Source organism: Eublepharis macularius, chromosome 2 (genome assembly GCF_028583425.1).
Source record: "Eublepharis macularius isolate TG4126 chromosome 2, MPM_Emac_v1.0, whole genome shotgun sequence".
Taxonomy (NCBI): Eukaryota; Metazoa; Chordata; class Lepidosauria; order Squamata; family Eublepharidae; genus Eublepharis; species Eublepharis macularius.
The window spans coordinates 32487738-32508152 of NC_072791.1; the positions used below are offsets into that span (position 1 = coordinate 32487738).

Here is a 20415-nt window from a genome sequence, read left to right on the forward strand (position 1 = left end):
ATACAGAATTCTAGAAAGGCTGGCTTCTGTTGTCAGAATAAGCTTGTATATCTCTTTTTAACTGTTTTTCAAATTTTCTATTAAGAAATCACCATAAAGGTTCTGTGCAGGTCTTCTGATGACATGACCAGTCCCTATTAAAAATCCCATATATGAGAAAGTGCAATGTCTCGAAATGAGGAGAGATTAAAATTCAAATACAAGCAAATATATGATTCAACTTTATATATTAGTATATGTTGTTCCTCAGAGGAGGTCAAAGTTGTGTATGTGAGCTTATCCAGTTTTATTCTTGCTGTAAATATGGTGGGTTGGATCCCATGATACACAGATGCAAGGATTGCAGATGTTTCCTGCATCCCCCCCAGTCCTTTCCAACCCTGGCAATGTTTGTTCCCAGGATCATGGAACCCCCTGCAGTTTAAGAGATGCAGAGGTTAGAGATTGCAGAGGGAAGAAGATACAGTTGCCTTTTCCTCCTCTTCCATCAGCAGAGAGATGCTAATGGAAGAGGAAGAAGAGGGTGATTTTTTCCCTCTTCTTCCAGCTCATATAGTTGTTAGACTACACAAGTCCCATGCCCCCAAGAACAAACTTTCCTGGGGTCAGAAGGGACTGCTGGGGGAGGGGATAGCATGGGATGATCCATGATTGTCAGTGCCTTCCGCTAATGGGTTGTGGGACTCAAACCAGCCTCTAGGAAGACTGTAGTGTTAATGTATATTTAGGCAATGGCAAAATGGGGTAGCACAGCTTTAAATATATTCCCTCCAGTTGATAGTCTTTGTAAGTAGGAATAAGGCTTTGCCCACCCCTCCTATAATTCCTGACAGTCTTTGATGAAACAATAAATGTCTATGGACAGGTACAATACACGTATTTCACTGTGAATATGTCTGCTGGGAGCCCTCAAGTACTTGTGTATTTGCACAGCAAAAATTTATATAATACGTACGTTACATTTGGCTGTACAGAATGCTTTTTGTGTAAGGAAAGATGAATTAACCCTAAACTTGTTGCACATTGCATTCTTGTTTATAATCTCAATCATATTTGCCCTGAATTGGCTTCTCTGTCATGTTCTTCTTCCTTCCTTCCCTCTTTCTAAATTATAAAGACTTTGAGGGAAATTTTGCCACGTATCTGGCTAGAACCAATGATAACTATGATCCTTTCAGTGTCTTAGCGTAACTTAAGAGAAGGTAGCCTTTTAAACAATGCCTTTCATATTTCCCTGTTTGAAAGGGAAAAACAGGGGAGCTGAACCAGCTGTTAAATGAAGCCAAGTCAATGCAAGAGAAGGCTGTTATTTTTCAGCAAGAGAGAGATCAAGTCATGTTGGCCCTCAAGCAGAAACAAATGGAAACCAGCGCCCTTCAGAATGAGGTACGAGTTGAAAATGGCTGCCTGAAAAAGAGAGAGTGGGTAGGCCAAGGCCAAGTAAATCCGAAAAACCAAATTACCCATTTCCTGCAGGTGCAGCATCTACGTGACAAGGAACGGCGTCTGAACCAAGAACTGGAGAGGCTGCGCAATCACCTCTTAGAACGGGAAGACACTTCCACACGTGAAGCCTTAGCCTCCGAAGATCGAGAATCTAAGCTTAAAAAGAAAGTTCAGGTTTTGGAGGAAAAGCTACTTTCCTCGTCTACTGCTGTAGAAAATGCCAGGTGACCCTTGCTTTTCTTTAGCTGCAATACTACTTTAGAACCCAGTCATCAGCTAGAAGATGACTTTGTACAGACCTCGGTGTGCACCCCAAAACTGTGATGAAACACAAACACCTCTTCCCTTGTTCATTCTTGACATTCCTACTATTGTCTGTTAATGAATCGGTGTAACACAGACTCCAGAGAAGATTAAGTCCCACTTTCCGTTTTTTCGTGGCCATTTGTCTCCATTCTGGCTTTCTCTCTTTTAAAGTAAAGCAATGCATAGAAAGTGTTACTGTCACTACTGCAGCTGTCTTTAGACCAAATAGACACAAATGTAATAAAAGGTCGCACATAAAAGAATCTCAAATAAGGATCAATTTGGGTTAATACCTAACCAGTAGGAAAATCAAGGGAACTAGTTGTCAGTTAGTGTATAAATGCAGATGTGTAAAGTCTGCATGCATGTTAGAAGAAATGTTTTGGTACTTAAGATGAGATCCAGAAGTCTGTGTGCAATCTGCTGTGCAAGTATGAGGACGCACAAGGAGAGTCTAGTAGAGTTTGGAATAAATTAATTTATCATTATGTAATCCACCTTGGATCTTAGTGAGAAAGGTGGACTTTAAATAAACAACAAAAACAGTAATAATTATGTAGTATATTTTTGTCCTGCCCTTCCCCCAAAGAGCTCAGGGCACCATACATGATTTGCCCGTCCTTCATTTTATCCTTGAAATAACCCTGTGAATTAGAGGAGTTAGCCGTGTTAGTCTGTAGTAGCAAAATCAAAAAGAGTCCAGTAGCACCTTTAAGACTAACCAATTTTATTGTAGCATAAGCTTTCTCGAAAGCTTATGCTACAGTAAAATTGGTTAGTCTTAAAGGTGCTACTGGACTCCCTGTGAATTAGGTTAGGCTGAGAGAGAGTGGTAGGCCCTATGTCACCCAGTAAGTTTCATGGCAAGTCAGGATTTGAACTTGGGTCTTCCCAAATCTAGTCCAATTCTCTACACCACACTAGAAAAAAAAAGAAAAGGGGGACATGGCAGAAGTATATAAAATAACACATGGTGTATAAAAAGATTTCTCCCATTTTTATAATATTAAAACAAAGTTCAAGCGGAAATTGTGTACTGGATCCAATCCACTATCTACATTTTTTTCATTATAACTACAAAATACATTATGTATACATATTTCAGTGCGTCAGGGAAAATATAAATTAATAAGAAATATTTTAATGAATCAACCTAAATACAAATTAATGCAAAACATATGACTCTGTGAGAGAAGATGATACTAATAAAATTCAGCAATTACCTCCTTATCTCTTACATTTCACCAGAACCTTTCCTGTCCAGTATTCTTGCATCCTTAACATCTCTTTATAGACTTATGATATTCATTGCGAAGCTTCCTATCTGACAATTCTTTATTGATACGCACAGTACCAAACCGAATTTAAACTTTAAGCCTATACGTAATCCTTACAGAATACATAGTACCTTAAGAGCTCCCCCTTACAAACATGTTGCACAATTGTACAAATCCAAACACAATTTTTTACCCCAGAACCTACTCATCAGAAAAATAAGGTCATCTTGCCTTCCCATCTGTCAGTTGTACCAATCTGTCAGTTCAAGTAGTTTCATCAACTGCCAAATTTTCATAACTGAATCCTTGATAGTTAATCCGTTCCAGCCATTACCAATCAATAACTTGATTTATATAAGCTTATACCATATTTCTGTGCTTGATGGAAACATGGTCAGTCAAAAGACCTAACACATATGTTAGGGTCCTCAGGTAACTTGCAACCCACCATTTAATTTACCAACCCGGGGTGATTGTTGTGGGGATAATCATAACATACTTTGTAAACTGCTCTGAGTGTGGCATTAACTTGTCCTGAAGGGTGGTATATAAATCAAATGTTGTTATTAAATAATGATTTCATATTTGTCCCATACCTGAAGTCCATTAGATTTGCTGCAGCTCAAGCATATTTGTTATCAGCCATGGATCTGTTTTTTAGAACAGTCTCCTAGAAGAGGTTAGGAGGATTTACCTCATCAACATAGCTTTGGAAGCATTGCAAGGCCTTCCTGTTTAAAGAGGCTTTTAAAGACAATTGAACTGAACTGAAACAGTGATTGTGCAGTTGAGTGCAGAGTGGCAGAGAGAGATGTGAGGCCATTTTTCTCTTTGTTTGTTTTTGATATGGTTATGCAGTGTGGCTTACACCTGCATTTATAAGCTTTCTTGAACCAGTGTTTGATGGTGGGAAAATTGGTGCATAAACCCTTTTACAAATAAATAATTTGTACTTAAAACTGGTGATTCTCTTTTCCAAGATCACTTCATTTCCCCCCCATTATTTGTGTAAGTCTCAAGACAATGAAAAGTAAAATACCTGTTTATACTATCAGAATTGTTGGCAGAATAGAATTGTTTTATTTTTCTAACAGCAAGATTATTTTCTATGCCAAGATGTTGACTGGTGTTTATATCTCTTAATTAAAAATGTTTGAAGTATCCTTCCTGGAAGAATATAACAGCTGTTTTCATGTTTATAGTTTGAAACATTGAGAAAACTGGGCCCTAAAAATTCAGTGATTGCAGGAATGAGAATTCTTTGTAACTACCTGATTAACTCTTATGTGTTTTATTTGAAGCCATCAGGCAAGTATGCAGGTGGAGTCCTTGCAAGAACAGTTAAACCTTGTCACTAAGCACAGAGACGAAACTGTCCTTCAACTAACAATTTCGCAAGAGCAGGTGAAACAGTATGCAATGTCCCTTGCCAACCTGCAGATGGTGCTAGAGCAGTTTCAACAAGGTGAGTTAACTTGTCCAGTGGGATAGAATGTAAAGATGGCAGTGAATATTTTTGTTTTTCTGGAAATGTGCTCAGATTTTGATACATTTTCAAGCAGACGTTTCTCTGTAATATCTGACTTTAATAACTGAGGCTTGGATCCTATGAATCAGTTCCATATATGCTAGATAGAGGAAGTATGCGTTGTGGCAGAGACTTCTGCTAAAATTTCTGTTTGCTCAAGAGCCCAATGAAAACCATTGATCTTGCACACATGGAAGTTTTAGTAGCAGAAGAAGTGTTTTCCACAGCATAAACAACCCAGAACACACTTAACTCATTCATAGGATCCAAGGTTAAGTTTTTTTAAATTAATCTATTAAATAGTGATCAAAGTGTATGTAATTTATCTTTAGAAGAGAAAGCCATGTATTCTGCTGAGCTACAGAAACACCAAAGGCAAACTGCAGAATGGAAGAAAAAAGCAGAGCAGCTAGAGGAGAAAGTGATTTCATTGCAGGTATGCTGAGATGGTTCTGCAATGCAGTTTGCATCTTAATTGAATTTGTATTGACAGCCACAGCTGTGACAGAAAGATGGGATGGGTGGTATTGATATGGGAAACATGAGACTATATGATTCCTTCAGAAAGGCTATGGCAAAAAGAACGGGAGAAAACATGGCTAGATTACTGTAATGTACTGTACATGAGGCAGCCCTTGAAGACTATCTCAGAACTTCAGATGGTGCAAAATTTGTCAGCTCATTTGTTATTGGCAGGGAGGGCTAACTGGCGGGGCCATGTTACTCATATTCAGAGGTACTTTCACCAGTTGCCTAATTATTTCCTGATCCAATTTGAGGTGCTGGTGCTCAGCTGTAAAGCCCTTCATGACTACATATTTGTAGTCTTCTGTGGCAACTTCATCCTTCCTGACAAGGTCTTTTGTCAGCATTCCCTCTGTGTAATGAATATCCCAGGCATTTTTCCAGTGGCTGCCCCATGTTCTGAAGAAGCCTCTCCAAAGAGGTTGGGGCAGGGGGGCTTCTACCCTCATGGCTTTCTGGTAAGACTATAAAACAGATTTATTTCTGAGAGCTTCTGGGGCAGCCTAAGCCCGGGCAAAGATGTCATATCTTGCTAAAGTAAAGGGTGGGTTTAGTTTGGTGTAATCATGTTATTATAACACATTTTATATTGTTTGCTTTTACTCATTTTTTAATATTTTATTTATATTGTTGGATCCTATATTCCTCAGGAGAAAGGGAGCTGATGTACAAATATTTTAAACAAGTATAATGAGTGAGATGTGCAGTATGCCTGGTCATTCTAGGGAGTATCTTCCTTCCTAATTTATGAAGGCTTTCTCATAATGAAGCCTGACTCATAATGGCTTGTATATGTTTTGGTGTTTCTAACTACAATAGAAGAGATTACAAACTGTTACCTTGCTGTTGATAGCGAAATCGCCACAGCAAACTGTTGCTGTAATGATTTGCCATTCTTTCCAGGAAAGCTTAGAGGAGGCAAATACAGCCTTGGATTCTGCATCAAGGCTAACAGAACAGCTGGATCTCAAGGAGGAGCAAATTGAGGCACTAAAGAGAGAAGGTAACAGAATTGGTTTTCCCTGATTCTTTGCTAGTGGGCTGAGTGATATAGTGCTACGTAGTGGAAGAAACTTGTAAAACAATGACTGAATTTTTTAAAAAAATATTTTATCTTGGGATGTTGTGTATTGGATTTCAAGGAAATAGTCGCTGTCCATAGTTCCCCAGACAGCCTCATTTTTATTGTACTTAAAATGAAGCTATGCTTATTAAAAACCACTTTCTTAAATAGATGGTATTTCACATTTAAACATGATCTCAAGATCTTTATCAAAGTTACGGCAGTGCCTAACGGAAATAAAATGATAGCTCACAAAAAGTTTTATTGTATGGTATAGAAATCAGGGCCAGGTTCCAAACTACTACACAACTTCTTGGTTGTCTGTCTTGAACAGCAGCCCTCCATGCGATGCCGAAAGCCAATTCTGCACCTGAGGGAACCCGTCAAAGCAGTTTATGAAATGGCATGTATATCTGTTGATCAAAAAAGGGGAAAAAGGGGGGGGGGAGTTTCCTGTGACCTTTAAGGGCAGTGGTGCTCCTCACAGTTGCAAATATTTTCTGCCTCTCCCAGCTTCCCTATAAGACCTTTGAAAAGATGGTTCTGGAGGCAGCAAGATAATAATATAACAATAACATTTGATTTATATACCACCCTTCAGGACAATTTAATGCCCACTCAAAGTATGTTATTATTATCCCCACAACAAACACCCTGTGAGGTGGGTGGGGCTGAGAGAGCTCCTGAGGGCTGTGACTGACCCAAGGTCACCCAGCTGGCTTCAAGCGGAGGAGTGAGGAATCAAACCCGGCTCTCCAGATTAGAGTCCTGCTGCTTTTAACTTCTACACCAAACTGGGGCCATAGATAAAATGGCACAAGGAAGGAGGGCTGCAGTGTGGAGAGGAAGTTGGGCAAAATGGCATCCACTTTCCTCTTTACCATCAGAGCCAGAAGAATTTGCTCTAATGGATGAGGGGGAAATTTCACCTGATTTCATCCTCCTTGCCCACCACCACTACCCCACCACCACTACTCTCAAGGCAGTGCTGGTGGGAAACATCTACAACCTTGCAAACCTTTTGTTCACATTTTGTGTGATCCCAGTGGAAATGCTCAAGCTACATTGGCTTTGTGTTTTTGAGACATTCTCTGCAATAGTCTGTTTGTTTGGTTTTGATTAGCTGAGATTATTTATTCCATGAACTTACATTGCAAATGTTTCATGTGGTACACACAGCTGAAACTGTTGGCCACACCTGCTAAAAATGGCAGAAGCTGCACAAAAAGATTTATTGGTCCAAATGTGTGTGTAAGGGTAGGTAACAACAAGCAGAAAGTTAACAGTAAATATTTTTCTGCCCCCAATGTGGTGTTAATGGATGAAAGCTGTACACATTGTGTGAGCACTGTGAAAAAGCCAGCTGGATCCTAGCTTCAGCTTCTGAACACTCTTCAAGGGCAACTCCATGTAGAATACTTTGCAGTGATCAATTCCAGAAGTTACAAAGCATGTATGGCATTGCCAGTTCTCCCTTCAGGAAAGGCTGCGGCATACGCAAAATATTAATGTGATAAAGTATCTTGGCTGCAGCTGCCTTTAGAGAATCCAGGAGCAAATCTGGTCGAGCAGAATTACTGGGCAGTGTGTGCCAGATAACTGAAGAGAGAAATCCCTCAGTTCTAGATAGTTTCTTTTCTTCTGAAACCTAAAGATGTCTGTCTCATCTAGATTCCATTCAGTTCATTAATCCAAGTTCTGTTTACTACTGATGCTAGGCATAGCTCCTGCATTTGAAATTTAAGAATGTAGCGAGATACCTTCAAATACAATACAAAGGTCATGCTTCTTCGTTGCTCCTCCTGGATCTATCTGTAGCCTTTGATAGAATAGATCATGCTGTCCTGTTGATGCGTTTGGGGGCAGAAATAGGTTTCAGGCAATGTGCCTCCGACTGGTTTAAATCGTTCCTCATGGAATGGATTCAAAGGATTGCTTTTGGAGACCAACTGTCTTTAGTCTGAGAATTATCTTGGGGGGCTCCACAGGGCACAATCTTATCCCCATGTCATTCAACCTCTATGTAAAGCCTTTAGGAGAAATAATTTGTAGCATTAGAATTGGATGTCACCTTGAGTTGCTGCCCAACTGCTGTGATCAAATGGCTGAAAATGAACAAACTGACAGACAAGATGGAAGTGTTGCTTGACTATGGAAGCGATGCTGGTTGGGAACGCAGAGATCTTGAAGGACATTGTGCTCCACACTTTTCAGTGGGGGTTCAATTGACCTTGCAGACTCAGTTAAGAGCTTGGGGATTAAACTGGATCCAGCACCGCTCCTGAAGAAGTGAATGCAGCTGCAAAGAAAGCCTTCTTCCAATTCAGTCTAGCCCAGAAGATGGCTCCCTACCTTGACATGAATGATCTGGCCACCTAGATCCATGCCACAGTAATACTGAGACTAGACTACTGTAATGTACTGTACATAGGTCTCTGCTTGAAGTTAACTCAGACTTTTATGCTATCGAAAACATGGTGGTCATAGCAAGTGCCATCAAGTCATAGCCAATTTATGGCATCCTCTGCCAGAGTTCTCAAAGCAAGAGACTAACAGAGGTAGTTTGCCATTGCCTGCCTCCGCATAGCAACACTGGTCTTCTTTGGAGGTCTTCCATCCAGTTACTAATCAGGGCCGACCGTGCTTAGCTTCTGAGATCTGACCAGATCAGGCTTGCTTGAGCTATCCAGGTTAGGGCAAACCCTGTTGTTGTTGTTCTTTATTCGATTTGTAGTCTGCTCTCCCTGCAAGCAGGCTCAGAGTGGATAACATCCAATTAAAGCACCATACAATATAGACAATTAAAACTGGTAGCATTAAAAGAGCAGTTGCAATTTCACTACCCTTCCTCAGCAGCGCATGTTGCACAATCCTACATGTACTGCGTTGTTTATTGGATGCCCTAGCCATAGATCATATTCACTTACGCTATGTAATTCGCTTTGAGTCTCAGTGAGAAAGGTGGACTATAAATAATGTAATTAAAAACCTATGGGTTTAACGTTACTCCTAATCCTTTGATAATCTGTGTTTCTCAGTGACTTAATATAGATATTAAAGAATAATAAAGATGATCATGAAATCTAACCTAGTGGTACTTCACAGGACAATTCCAAGAGTGCGTCACAACCCTCTGAGAATATCTGAATAAGAGAGAATGCTTTATACTCCCCATCTAATCTCTTATGTTTCAGTGATATTTGATGTTCAGCAGTATTTAAATCCATTTTCAGGTTCAGTAAGATCCAACTGGGCAACATGTTTCTCTAGATAGAGATTATCCACTTGGCCTAATAAAGTGGCTTCAGTTTAATGCTTGGTTTGGAAGATAGGCTTGCATTGGATCAGAAATCTTGTACTATCCAAAACAATGACTCTGAAGTAGATTTTCAGCCATACATTCAGTCACCTTTTGAACAGTAAATAAATAATGGATCTGTAATTGGAAGGGTCATCTGTGTTGATCATTGATTGTTTCATGAGTAGGTTGCTCCACGCTTCCTTAATAATGTTGACATTTCCCTCTCCTGCAAAGAAGTATGTATACTCCTCTTCCACCTCAAATTAATCCGATCTCCACAGTTAGCTCTTATCAGCCAGAGGTTGTTTACCATCTTCTTTTTAAAGAAAATGCATGATTGTGTGCCTTTTGCAGTAGAACATTGGCATCCAATGGGGATTTGGGCATGTGGGAGATGGTGTGATATATAGTGGCTGACTAGTGTTTTATCTTATGCAGTGTTTGGGACTTAAGGCACCATGTGTTCTGTGAGTGCATAGGGGACTTTTCAGTTTACCCTTTCAAGCTCCAGCCCCTTTGTCTCTTCTTGAATAACTGCTCTTGCCCCCTGGTTAGGGATCCCTTAGAGTAGCACTCCCATGAAGTCTGAGAGACTGTTGACGTAAGGAAAAACCAGTCTGTCATGTACAAAGCATTTAGTTGTATTTTTGTACATCTTACATTTGTCTTTTGCATTTATTCTTTTTTTCTGTAAAGAGGTCACAAATCAATATCATCTTAGTGGTATATCAACTGACAAAATGAAAACAGTTCTCTCTCTTTTTTGTAGTAGGTGGGATACCCCCCCTTTTTTCTTTTTTTTAGATTAAGCACTCCAAAGTGTTGATAAATGCTGCTGTAATTTATTTTAACTAACATAAAACTTGGCCAGACAGCAGAAGGATTTGCCAGGAGAAACATTTTGAAAGAAAGAGTAATGGGTTTTGCTGTGGTGACGGAACTAGCGATAAAATATATAAGGGAAAAGCTTTGTAGGCATCCTTTCTTTTCCTAAGCCAATCTCTGATTAAAAGTCTCTTGACTGAGTGACCCAAGTGTATTAATAGGAACTTCTATTTTAGAGAAACATAATTAAGGTTCTTGTTCTGGGGATATTGGCAACACAGGTGTGCCTGTCGTTAACGTTGCCTTATCATAGCAGCCGTTGTAACAGCTTTGAAGCAAATTAGCAAAGCCAAGCATACTGGCAAAGCTCGTGGAGTTTTCATCATGGAGACCAAGTTATCCTAAATTGACTTCTAAGTCCTGCCAGATCCCACCTGATAGGAATTACCTTCAAAGGGAAAATAGACAGTTTTCTGAGTGGCATGTAGCAGCAACGATTGTTGGTTCTCTTCAGACCTGTGGGCTAGGCTCACATGTAGGTGGTGCTGCTATTATAGGAATGGGGCAGTTGTGTCCATGGAGATGGCGAATCATTCTCATTATGCCACTATGGGAGTCTAATAGCAGCTCCAGGCACTTCCAGTAGTGAGGACGAACATGTCTTCTGTGAAGCGATCCTCCAAATATTTCTCAGTTTTCATCAGTTGTTCTTTGAGAGCTACAAGTGATGGTTTCTCAAGTGTTCCATTTTCTCAAGTTCCAGAGGAGTTAGCCGTGTTAATCTGTAGTAGCAAATTCGAAAAGAGTCCAGTAGCACCTTTAAGACTAACCAACTTTACTGTAGCATAAGCTTTCGAGAATCACAGTTCTCTTCGACAGATGCATCTGACGAAGAGAACTGTGATTCTCAAAAGCTTATGCTACAGTAAAGTTGGTTAGTCTTAAAGGTGCTACTGGACTCTTTTTGAGTTTTCTCAAGTGTGGGCCAAGCTGGAAAACTCAAGCTGGAGACAAGATTTTATTATGCACATGACTGTCTAACCTCTGCAGATAATAGAAAGTTTTTTCTTCCCAATTTTGGACAGAGGACCCACTTTTCCAGATCAAGATATAGGGAGTTAGAAGGTTTTGACAAGGGGGCAGGATCCAATTATCTTCTTCCACTTCTTTGTCAGAAAAACACTTGGCAGAAGAGAGTGATTGGATCCAACTTAGCAAATGGGAGACATTGGATCTAACCCATTATATTCATCAGTAAATGAGTATTCATTTCTAAATTCTTAAGCCAGATGTTCAGTAGGCTAAACAGATTGTTGTTTCCCCATATGTCTGTCTTGCCTACAACTATCTTTTATTTTCTGCCTTTGTGTGGGTGTACCAAGTCAGCCATTTTGATTTTGCCGTGCTCCAGGCCAGGTTCCTCACTTGTATGTTCTCTTTTCTGTGTGTATATTCAGCACTGTATACTTTAAAATTTTCAGCCTGCCCAAGGGCTCAGGGTAGGTGGCAGTTACAAGTGTTCTGGATATTTGTTTTAAAATTTGAAGCTTCCAGTGTCTGAAAGTGGAACAAAGTCTTCCTGGCTTCTGTCCTTCACTCCTTGCCAAAAGAGAGAGAACTCAAAGGATCATAATCTTCTGTGGCAGATCAGAGAAGGATTGCTGAGTGACAGGTGTTCAGCCCTCTTCTCTTTTGTCTCTACCACAATTTAAAATGTCCCTCCAAAGCTGCAGTTGAGGGGAAAGATGAGTGCAAGAACCTGAACCGCCTGTCTTTTCCCCTTGCCCCCTCATGCCCAGCTAAAAATTGCAGCTTTGGAAGTACAATCTGAGAGGCATGGGAGAAAAAAGTTAAGCATGGTGTCATCTGGCAACCTTTCCCCATTCTTCAGGCAGCAGACTGGGTCTGTTAGTTAGGTTTTTAAAAACCTAGGAAGATCTGAATCGTGGATGTTTTGTGTCAAATTTATTTTGGCCCTTAGCCCCATCTGCTGGTTATTTATTCACCTATTTGCCTTTCTCCACAGTGGGGACCTGAACCAGCTTATATCGTTCTCTCTTCTATTTTATCCTCATAACAACCCTGTGAGGTAGGTTAGGCTGAGAGAGGGATGTCTAGCCCAAGGTGATCCAGCGTGCTTCCGTGGTAGAGCAGGGTTTTGAACTTGGGTCTCCCAGATCCTAGTCTGATACTCTAACCCTTCACTGTGCTAGCTTTCTCTGATTTTCAAAGAGGGTGGATGCTATTTCTTTGTGCTTTGAGGTAGCATAAAGCCACATAAAATGTTAAAAACGCTTTAAAGAAAATGCCGAGGATTTTCTTAAGGAAGGAGGCCAAAAGAACTTTAGTTGACTCCTACAGCCAGCTTGATCACCAGACAGGAAAATTGTGTTTGGGGATAGTGAGGGAACTGTGGGTATGCAGAGAAATTTGGCAGCAATAAGATCAACAGCCTATGCTATGACACTCTGTAATGTTTACTACTTGGTCTTCTAAACATTGACCTGAATTCCAGCTGTGTGTTTGTGTTTGTAGTCTGGTTTTTGCTGCTACAGTGGGGGTAATGCCATAAAAACACTGTCTTCTGCAGGCCTAGCGTTGGTGCGCCACACGATCTTGTTCCATGTTACTTTTTGAATGGCTCTATTTCAATTAAGGCGTGTCACTTGTTCGAATTTACATAGTCTTGTTATAAACAAAGCGGATTCTCTGTGTATTTAGCGGGGGATTGTGTTCATGCTGTGCTGATGAGGAATTTAGGTTGATTCGTTTGAGCTGTCAGCATTTGAAGTGGTTTGAATAGGAAGCAAGGCTCCTCAGCAGGCGTCACAATCTCTTGGGTTGTTAATGAATTAATTGAAACATAAAACCTGCAAGGGCACTCCTTTAATGCTCTATCTTATAACTGCTTTACATAATGCTGACCCTTGTAATGATATACATTGTAGCCAGTTCCCAGTATTCTCTCAGTATTTATAATAAAAGGGACCACTAGGCTAGACTTTGATTAATAATAATAATGATGATGATGATAATGATAATAATAGATTTATATACCACCCTTCAGGACAACTTAATGCCCACTCAGAGCGGTTTACAAAGTATGCTATTATTATCCCCACAACAAACACCCTGTGAGGTGAGCGGAGCTGAGAGAGCCCCAGAGAGCTGACTAGCCCAAGGTCACCCAGCTGACTTCAAGTGGAGGAGTGGGGAATCAAACCTGGTTCTTCAGATTAGAGTCCTGTGCTCTTAACCACTACACCAAACTGGCTGAAGTAGTCAGAAAATGCAGAGGAGGGGTTGACTCAGTTCTTCGTGAAGCTCTCCAACTAAGTTCTGCTTTAGCCTGGGACCAGGGGAGCAGAACCCATTTTTCACACCAGAAACAGAATTGCCTGATCTGGGAAAGCGGGCCTGATTTTCGGCCTTGCCTTTGTTGTAGCAGCTGCCCTGGTGGTGGTGAGCCATTGCTAAAGCCATTGCTACTGTAGAGAGAGTGGAGAAGGGGTCAGGCTGCTTCTTTTCATGGGCACTGTGTGCATGAGAGGGATGAGTATGGCAGTGGAAATGGGCTGGTTCTTTGCTGCCTTTCTCCACCCACCAGACTTGATAGCCTTTCAGCTGGTTTTTAAAAAAAGAGACTGTTCAAAAGAGGCTGTTTACACAAGAAAACATATAATGTCCTGTTGAAAGCAAGCCAGATACATTCCCAGACATAGATTTGTTGGCTCAAAACTGCTGAAGGGTTTGAGGGTGGGTTTTTTTTTGGCAGAAAGAGTGATATTAATGGGAAAACATACCAGATGCACGTTTATGAATGTCCATAAATGGTTGACAGATTGCTGGAGAATATTGTAAATGTCTGGTCTACCGAAGGCTGTGTGTACATTTGGCTCTGTCATGCCCTTTTTATACCCATTAAGTAAAGCTTTACAGCCTTTTCAAAAGAGAATTTTGTGACAAAATAAAGATTTCCTTTCATTTTATGTTGGAACGGTGTGTCTGTTGATTGCGCAACTAAATAGCATTCTGCATTGTAATTAATGATGTGTAATACCAAATTGAATCTGATGTGTTCATGAAAATAATGTAACTATAATCAAGCTGATATTTAAAAGCACTGTGCTTTTTTATTTACAATTGTATTTACTTATACGGAGATTAAATGAACTGTTTTGGTATGATTTTCTTAAAACTGGATAAGGGTGGCCTTAATATTTATTACATATTTGTATATACTGTCTGTTTAAAAGCATCATCTCCTTATGTTCTTGTATAAAGGAGATGGACTGCCAAGTGGATGTCAGTGTTTAAATCTTTATTTTGTCAAATGACAAATCTCAACCCATACATGCAAATTATGGCTGTTGAAGCATTTTTGATTATTTAAAAAAGGGTGCGGTTCACCAAGTATAGTTAAAACCAACACACGCATTCTTATTTTTAGCATGGAAACTTTCAGGTAATTTGAAAAGTAGATTTTTTTCTGCATTTATTCTCATTTATGTTGTATATTCCCAAAACTGGGAATAGTTTCTCAAAAGGGTATGCACAGGTATCCAGTAGGGCAACACAGAAGACTTTCTTTCATTTCTTCTGAGAATGGCAAGGAGTCATGGCTCTTAAAAAGTCCCATGTGGCTAATATATTTGTGAAGGATTGCAAAGTAGGTAAAAACAAATCGCAGTCTTGCGTATTTGATCTTCTGTGGATTGGAGTTTTGCTGCTGTGACATCACAGATCCGGTTCACGTATGACTCACTGCCCACCCTGTCACGCATATCGTCTTCTCAACAGGGCTGTGTGTGAAAGCCCATAATCTGATTAACTTGAAATCGGACCAAATACATATTTTATACTTAAATGGCTAATAGTAGTATAGGAGCAATTCAATAAAAGTCATAGCCTCCTGAGGAAACGTTTATTAATTTAGGCATATCAATGTCTGCTTGGAGAAGGATATCAACTCTGTTTAACTAAACACGAATTAGAGACTGTTCAGGTAGCATTCGTCCTAAGTCTGACAGTTTCCTATGGGCCTTTCCAGATACTTGCCTTCTCCGAAGCAAACAGTGCAGATATCCTGGGCTTATCCATATGAGATCACCTTTGAAAGTGCTTCCTCTCTCTATGAATCCCTGGGTCTTTCTACTCAAAGTGTGACAGCAGATTCTCTTCGCTATGATAAGTGTGCTGTCTACTTGGTAGATGAAATCACTTGGCATAGTATGGTGACCACAGATGAAATAAAGAATTTAACCAGGAAGCCTAATCTGATGTTTTTCTTGAACCTTACGAATTGTCTGTACCCATCCAGCATGCCTTGTGGATAATAAAGATATTTAGAGAGGCATTGTGTGTGTGTGGGGGGGGGTTACTTAATTTATACCGTTTCTTTCTCCCCAGCGGGGACACACATTGGCTTACATTGCTCTCCTTGTCTCCATTCCATTCTCACAACAACCCTTTGAGGCAGGTTAGGCTGTGTGTGTGTGACTGGCCCAAAGTCACCCAGTGGGCTTCCATGGCAGAGTGAGGATTCAGACGCGCATCTCCACCTCCTAGTAGGACACTGTAATCGCTACCCCACACTGGCTCTCAAGAAGGAATTTGTGAGAGGCTAGCCCTAACGTCAGAATTTCTTTGCCTTGGCAAGTCTATTAAGCACAAGAGCATCTTTAAGAAATGTCACAAAACCTGTGCTTGGACTGGCTTTTGAGAATCAGGGTCAAATCATTATACGGGGTCAGTGTTTGGCCTTGTGTAGAGCAAAGATTGTGCTCTTTGGATTGCCCCACATGTGCCTTTCAAAAGAGTGACCTGTTTTATAACAGTGGCCATTTTAAAGTCGTAATTCCAAGTGTAAAAACAAAAACAAATACCTTCTGTCAAGGAGGCTGTTGGCATAGGTTTTGCAGATGCACAGTCCGAATCATCACAGCTTGTTTTGATCAGACTGGTTGCCAGCAGTCCAGTTCATCAGGAAGAGCTGAATATGGGGAAAAGATTTCTTTCGTCTGCTAGCCCTGAAAAATAATTCTGAAAATCCCTCTTCTGCACATTGAAGGCCTGTTGTGGCTACTTTTGTGACCTGTGAGTGATCCATATCAAGCATAGTAAAAGATGTTTATGCTTATTTTTACTGTTTGCTGAAGTTGACAAGCAGTCTGAATCCACCCAAGGTGTTCATGAATCATAGCATTGTGTTCTCAGATTTATCTAATTTAACTACAGCTGAATGACTTCCCAAGCCTAGTATGGAGGATTTATATCCTGCTGTCTGCTTTTTGGCCAGCTTTGTGCTCTGTGTTAGGGAAATGTGATGGGTATGTTAACAGAAATTGAAAGGTATTAACTGTAGGTAAAGCTTTTTCCACATGCATCATCCTTCTCGGAAGCAACTCTGATGGGCCATTGCAAACTGAGTGCTGCATTTGTGCCAATTTACAATTTTTTCACTGGGTAGAGCTTTGGAAAGAGTGCTTCAGACTCCAAATGGGTAAATGTTAACTCTTTTCTTGGCATTGTTGTAACAGCAAAAGCTTGGGAACTACTTGTACTCTAATCTTCTGTATATCCTTGTCAGGCAGCTAAGGCCTTTGGAGCTGCGACATCTCCATTTGCCCTTTTTTCTCCTCTGCCCCAAACAACTTCTGAAGTAAGATGGGTGGCCACTAGGGAGAAGCCCTTCTTAGTGACGGCAGTCTGCTGGTAGAACCTCCTTCTGACAAAGATTCACTGGGTGCCTTCTCAGGTTTTAGATACTAGGCAAAGATGTTCCTTCTTACCCAGGCTTCTGGATATTTTCCCTACTTTTTTATTGGATGTTTGATGTTCACTGTTACAATGTTTTGATTTTAATGGTAGGTTTTCCTTTATGCTTTGCTGCTCTTTGTCTTTCTCGTTGTGTTGGACCCTATGGTTGTTTTCCGCTGACATAAGAGTGTTTGGAGAGGGATTTTCCCTCCAGTTTCCTCCTCCTCATTGCAGACTCCCCCATTACTCCCAGCACTGTTTCTGGGCGCAGCATTTAATGAGATGTTTTAGGAGGGAGGAGGCAGCATCTCTTGTGGGTCATTTGACTCAGCCCATTGTTTTTTTTATTTTGTGTTCATTATTCTTGATTACATTGGAAGCTGCTTTGTGAGTTCGTGTGGGTTAATAGTGCATTATTAATTATATAATCTCAAATTCTGTCCTGACTTTTGCATGGGAAATCAGGACTGGGGAGTTTGGTTTTGTTCATGTTTATCCACTACGGCAGTTAAAGATGCAGCTGAGCCTGTATCTGCACCACAGATGCTTCCGCCCAAGTCTTTCAATGGGGCGTGCATTTTGAGGGTACCTATTTCTGCTTTGCACATTGTCTACTTGAGTTCCTACAATAAAATGTGATTTACTTCTGTAGGTGAAATCAAACAAGAAATGTTAGAAGATGCGCAAAACAAGCTAATGAACCTTATAAACAGCACAGAAGGAAAAGTAGACAAGTGAGTTTGTTTTTAAACTTGGCATGTAAATTATCAAACTTGGCATGTATTATCAATAGAATACAAATAGGGCCAGTAATCATCTAAATGCTAAGGTTGGATTCAAAGAGCAGGAAGTGGTACTCCCTTCCTAAAGCAAATCTTTCCTATCTCCCCCGCAGTCCTCACAACACAAAAAGCTGCTTCCGAGGGCCAAGGACCTCACTAGTGCATGCTGCATTGCATTCTCAGAAAACTATTGTTTATTTCAGAAGACCCTGTGCAAGAAAAATCCCTGGCTGATTATTCCTAGTAGATCCAGAGGAGTTAGCCGTGTAAGTCTGTAGTTGCAAAATAGTAAAGACTCCATTAGCACCTTTAAGATTAACCAACTTTATTGTAGCATAAGCTTTCAAGAACCACAGGTCTCTTCATCAGATGCATCTGACGAAGAGAGCTGTGGTTCTCAAAAGCTGATGCTACATTAAGGTTAATTAGTCTTAAAGGTGCTACTGGACTCTTTATTATTCTGAGTAGAATTCAGAATGTGCAAAGTAGAAGTAAGAACATGCAGATTTAATGTTTCGGCAAGATTCTTTCTAATGCTTGCCTTTTATAATAAACTGTTCATCAAGTGGTTCATTTCAGTTAAATATGTGCGATCTGTGCTTCACCACAGTGTTTCCCTTCTTTGGCACCATTGCAACATCAGCAGAGTCTCAGAAGAAGCCCAGTGATCACCTTGTGCCATAAGGCCGAGGTTTCCGCACACATCAGTTCCTCTTCCACTGAACAGATAACCCTGCATTGCACAGATTATAGTGTGGCATAAATGAAGAGCAGAAATGGAAGGAGTTACTGTGCTGGATTTGTGTTTTGGCATGACACAGTTTAGGAAAAGCATTTCATCTTCGTCCATCACTACTGATAAATGTCAGGATAACTTCCAGAGTCCTCCCAGCTGTAATCTTTAATGCAAAAATGTTTATAATGAAGCTGTAGATTGTTTCCAGCGATTCCATTCCAGTGATGGTAGAGCTTTCCTCTGGTGAAAGGATCATTCCACTGGCTTCAGAAGCCCCTCTCTGTCAGCGGAACGATTCTTCTGCTAGAGGAGAGCCCAGCTGCCACCGAGGCATTCACTGGATGCCCCCCAATGATTTGTACTCCTTTCTTTTAGAAGAAAACAGTATGGAAAAACTGAAAAAGGCTGAGTCCTCTGTGGGCATGAAGAGATGGCACTTAAGGTGGCACGTCATTTCCCATCTTCCGCTTCTTCCAGCAGCCCCTGCAACCTATGAAAAGACGTTGGCAGAGGTTGTAGGATCCACATGGACAAAAAGCTGAAATTGGGCAAAATTGACCATACTTTGCTCTAGCATCAACAGTGATGAATGGTGCAAGAGCAAGAGAGGGGTGACTTTTCCTAGTTTCCCTGTTTCACTTCCCAATGTTTCTTTGTCTGGGAGGTCCTGTAACTCCCAGAATTTCTTTTGGGGGTCACAGAGGACTGCGGGGGAGTCACGGAGAGATTCTGCACTGCAGGCACCTTCTCTAATGTCAAGAGGTTTCATTCCCTTCTTTTTGTCTTTAGTCATGGATGTTTGAATGCTCCTGTTCCTTTTCTGTAGGGTCTTGATGAGAAATCTTTTCATTGGGCATTTTCATACTCCGAAGAATAAGCGTCACGAAGTATTAAGGCTAATGGGAAGTATCTTAGGAATAAAGAAGGATGAACTAGAACAGGTAATTCTGACATTTTTCTCCCTCTTTTGTAATGTCAGTAAACTCACATGTTTTATTCTGCTCGTTTGCCTTGAGACACGGACAGGCAGTTGTTGGCCCTCAGTTATTTTCAGGTAGAATAAGTAGAGATGGGCACGATCCGCATTACGATCGGAAACCCCCCACGATAATGGCGATCGCACGATCGGGACCCGGCACGGGCTAGGCACGTGCTCAGGCACGGCCAACGATCCAGCGGTCGAGAGGGGGGCTGGATCGGGGCTTGATCGGGGCGATTGTGCTCGGATCGGGAAGCCAGACACTCAGGCGCCAGCAATCTATTCCCCTGGCAACGGAGCCAGGGGAATGCCTGAGCTGTGTTTGCCCTCCTTCTGTCGCCCTGGAAACCTGAATTGAAGCCCAGCTTTCCTTGATCAGCAGGGCTTCCTTCCAACCACGGAGCAGCAAAGCAGTCACCAGCTGGGAGAAGACACCCAAGGGAGGGAGGGGGAAGGGGGTGTTCTGTAGCCACGGGCACTCCAATCTCATCCTTGCAAACCCTGATAGGCAGCTCTGACGGCCAAACACAAACACAGATGCCGCCGGCATCAGCCACCGTTCCTGTATCGCTGGGAACAGCGGGGCGCCCCTCCACTTTTGCCTCCACGATCCACAATCCACGGATCGGAAACTGGAGATGATCGGTGTGGATCGTTAATTCGGGATCGTTGCCGGCGCCGATCCACAATCAGCTTGATCGGTATTTTTTTTTTCAGTGTGCCCACTTCTAAGAATAAGTGCCATTTTAGAACCATTGTGAGCTTTTATTATTATAAAACCCATGGCACTTTTTTAGTAGATATTCTAGGCAAACCCACCTCAATTGCTATTTATTATGTAGGCTAAATGCTCACTGATTTATTCATTATGGACTGTCTGAAGATAAT

At 41.1% G+C, this 20415-nt stretch overlaps 1 protein-coding gene across 1 annotated transcript in view; it reads left to right on the forward strand.

Moving 5' to 3' along the window:
• Positions 1 to 20415, forward strand: part of TRIP11 (thyroid hormone receptor interactor 11) — a 51990-nt gene that overhangs the window by 24744 nt on the left and 6831 nt on the right. The window contains exons 11-17 of the mRNA XM_054971694.1: positions 1246 to 1386; positions 1477 to 1670; positions 4331 to 4494; positions 4890 to 4993; positions 5986 to 6085; positions 17683 to 17764; positions 19375 to 19489. Of these exons, the coding sequence (XP_054827669.1) occupies positions 1246 to 1386; positions 1477 to 1670; positions 4331 to 4494; positions 4890 to 4993; positions 5986 to 6085; positions 17683 to 17764; positions 19375 to 19489 (900 nt within the window). The remainder of the gene's footprint in view (positions 1 to 1245; positions 1387 to 1476; positions 1671 to 4330; positions 4495 to 4889; positions 4994 to 5985; positions 6086 to 17682; positions 17765 to 19374; positions 19490 to 20415) is intronic.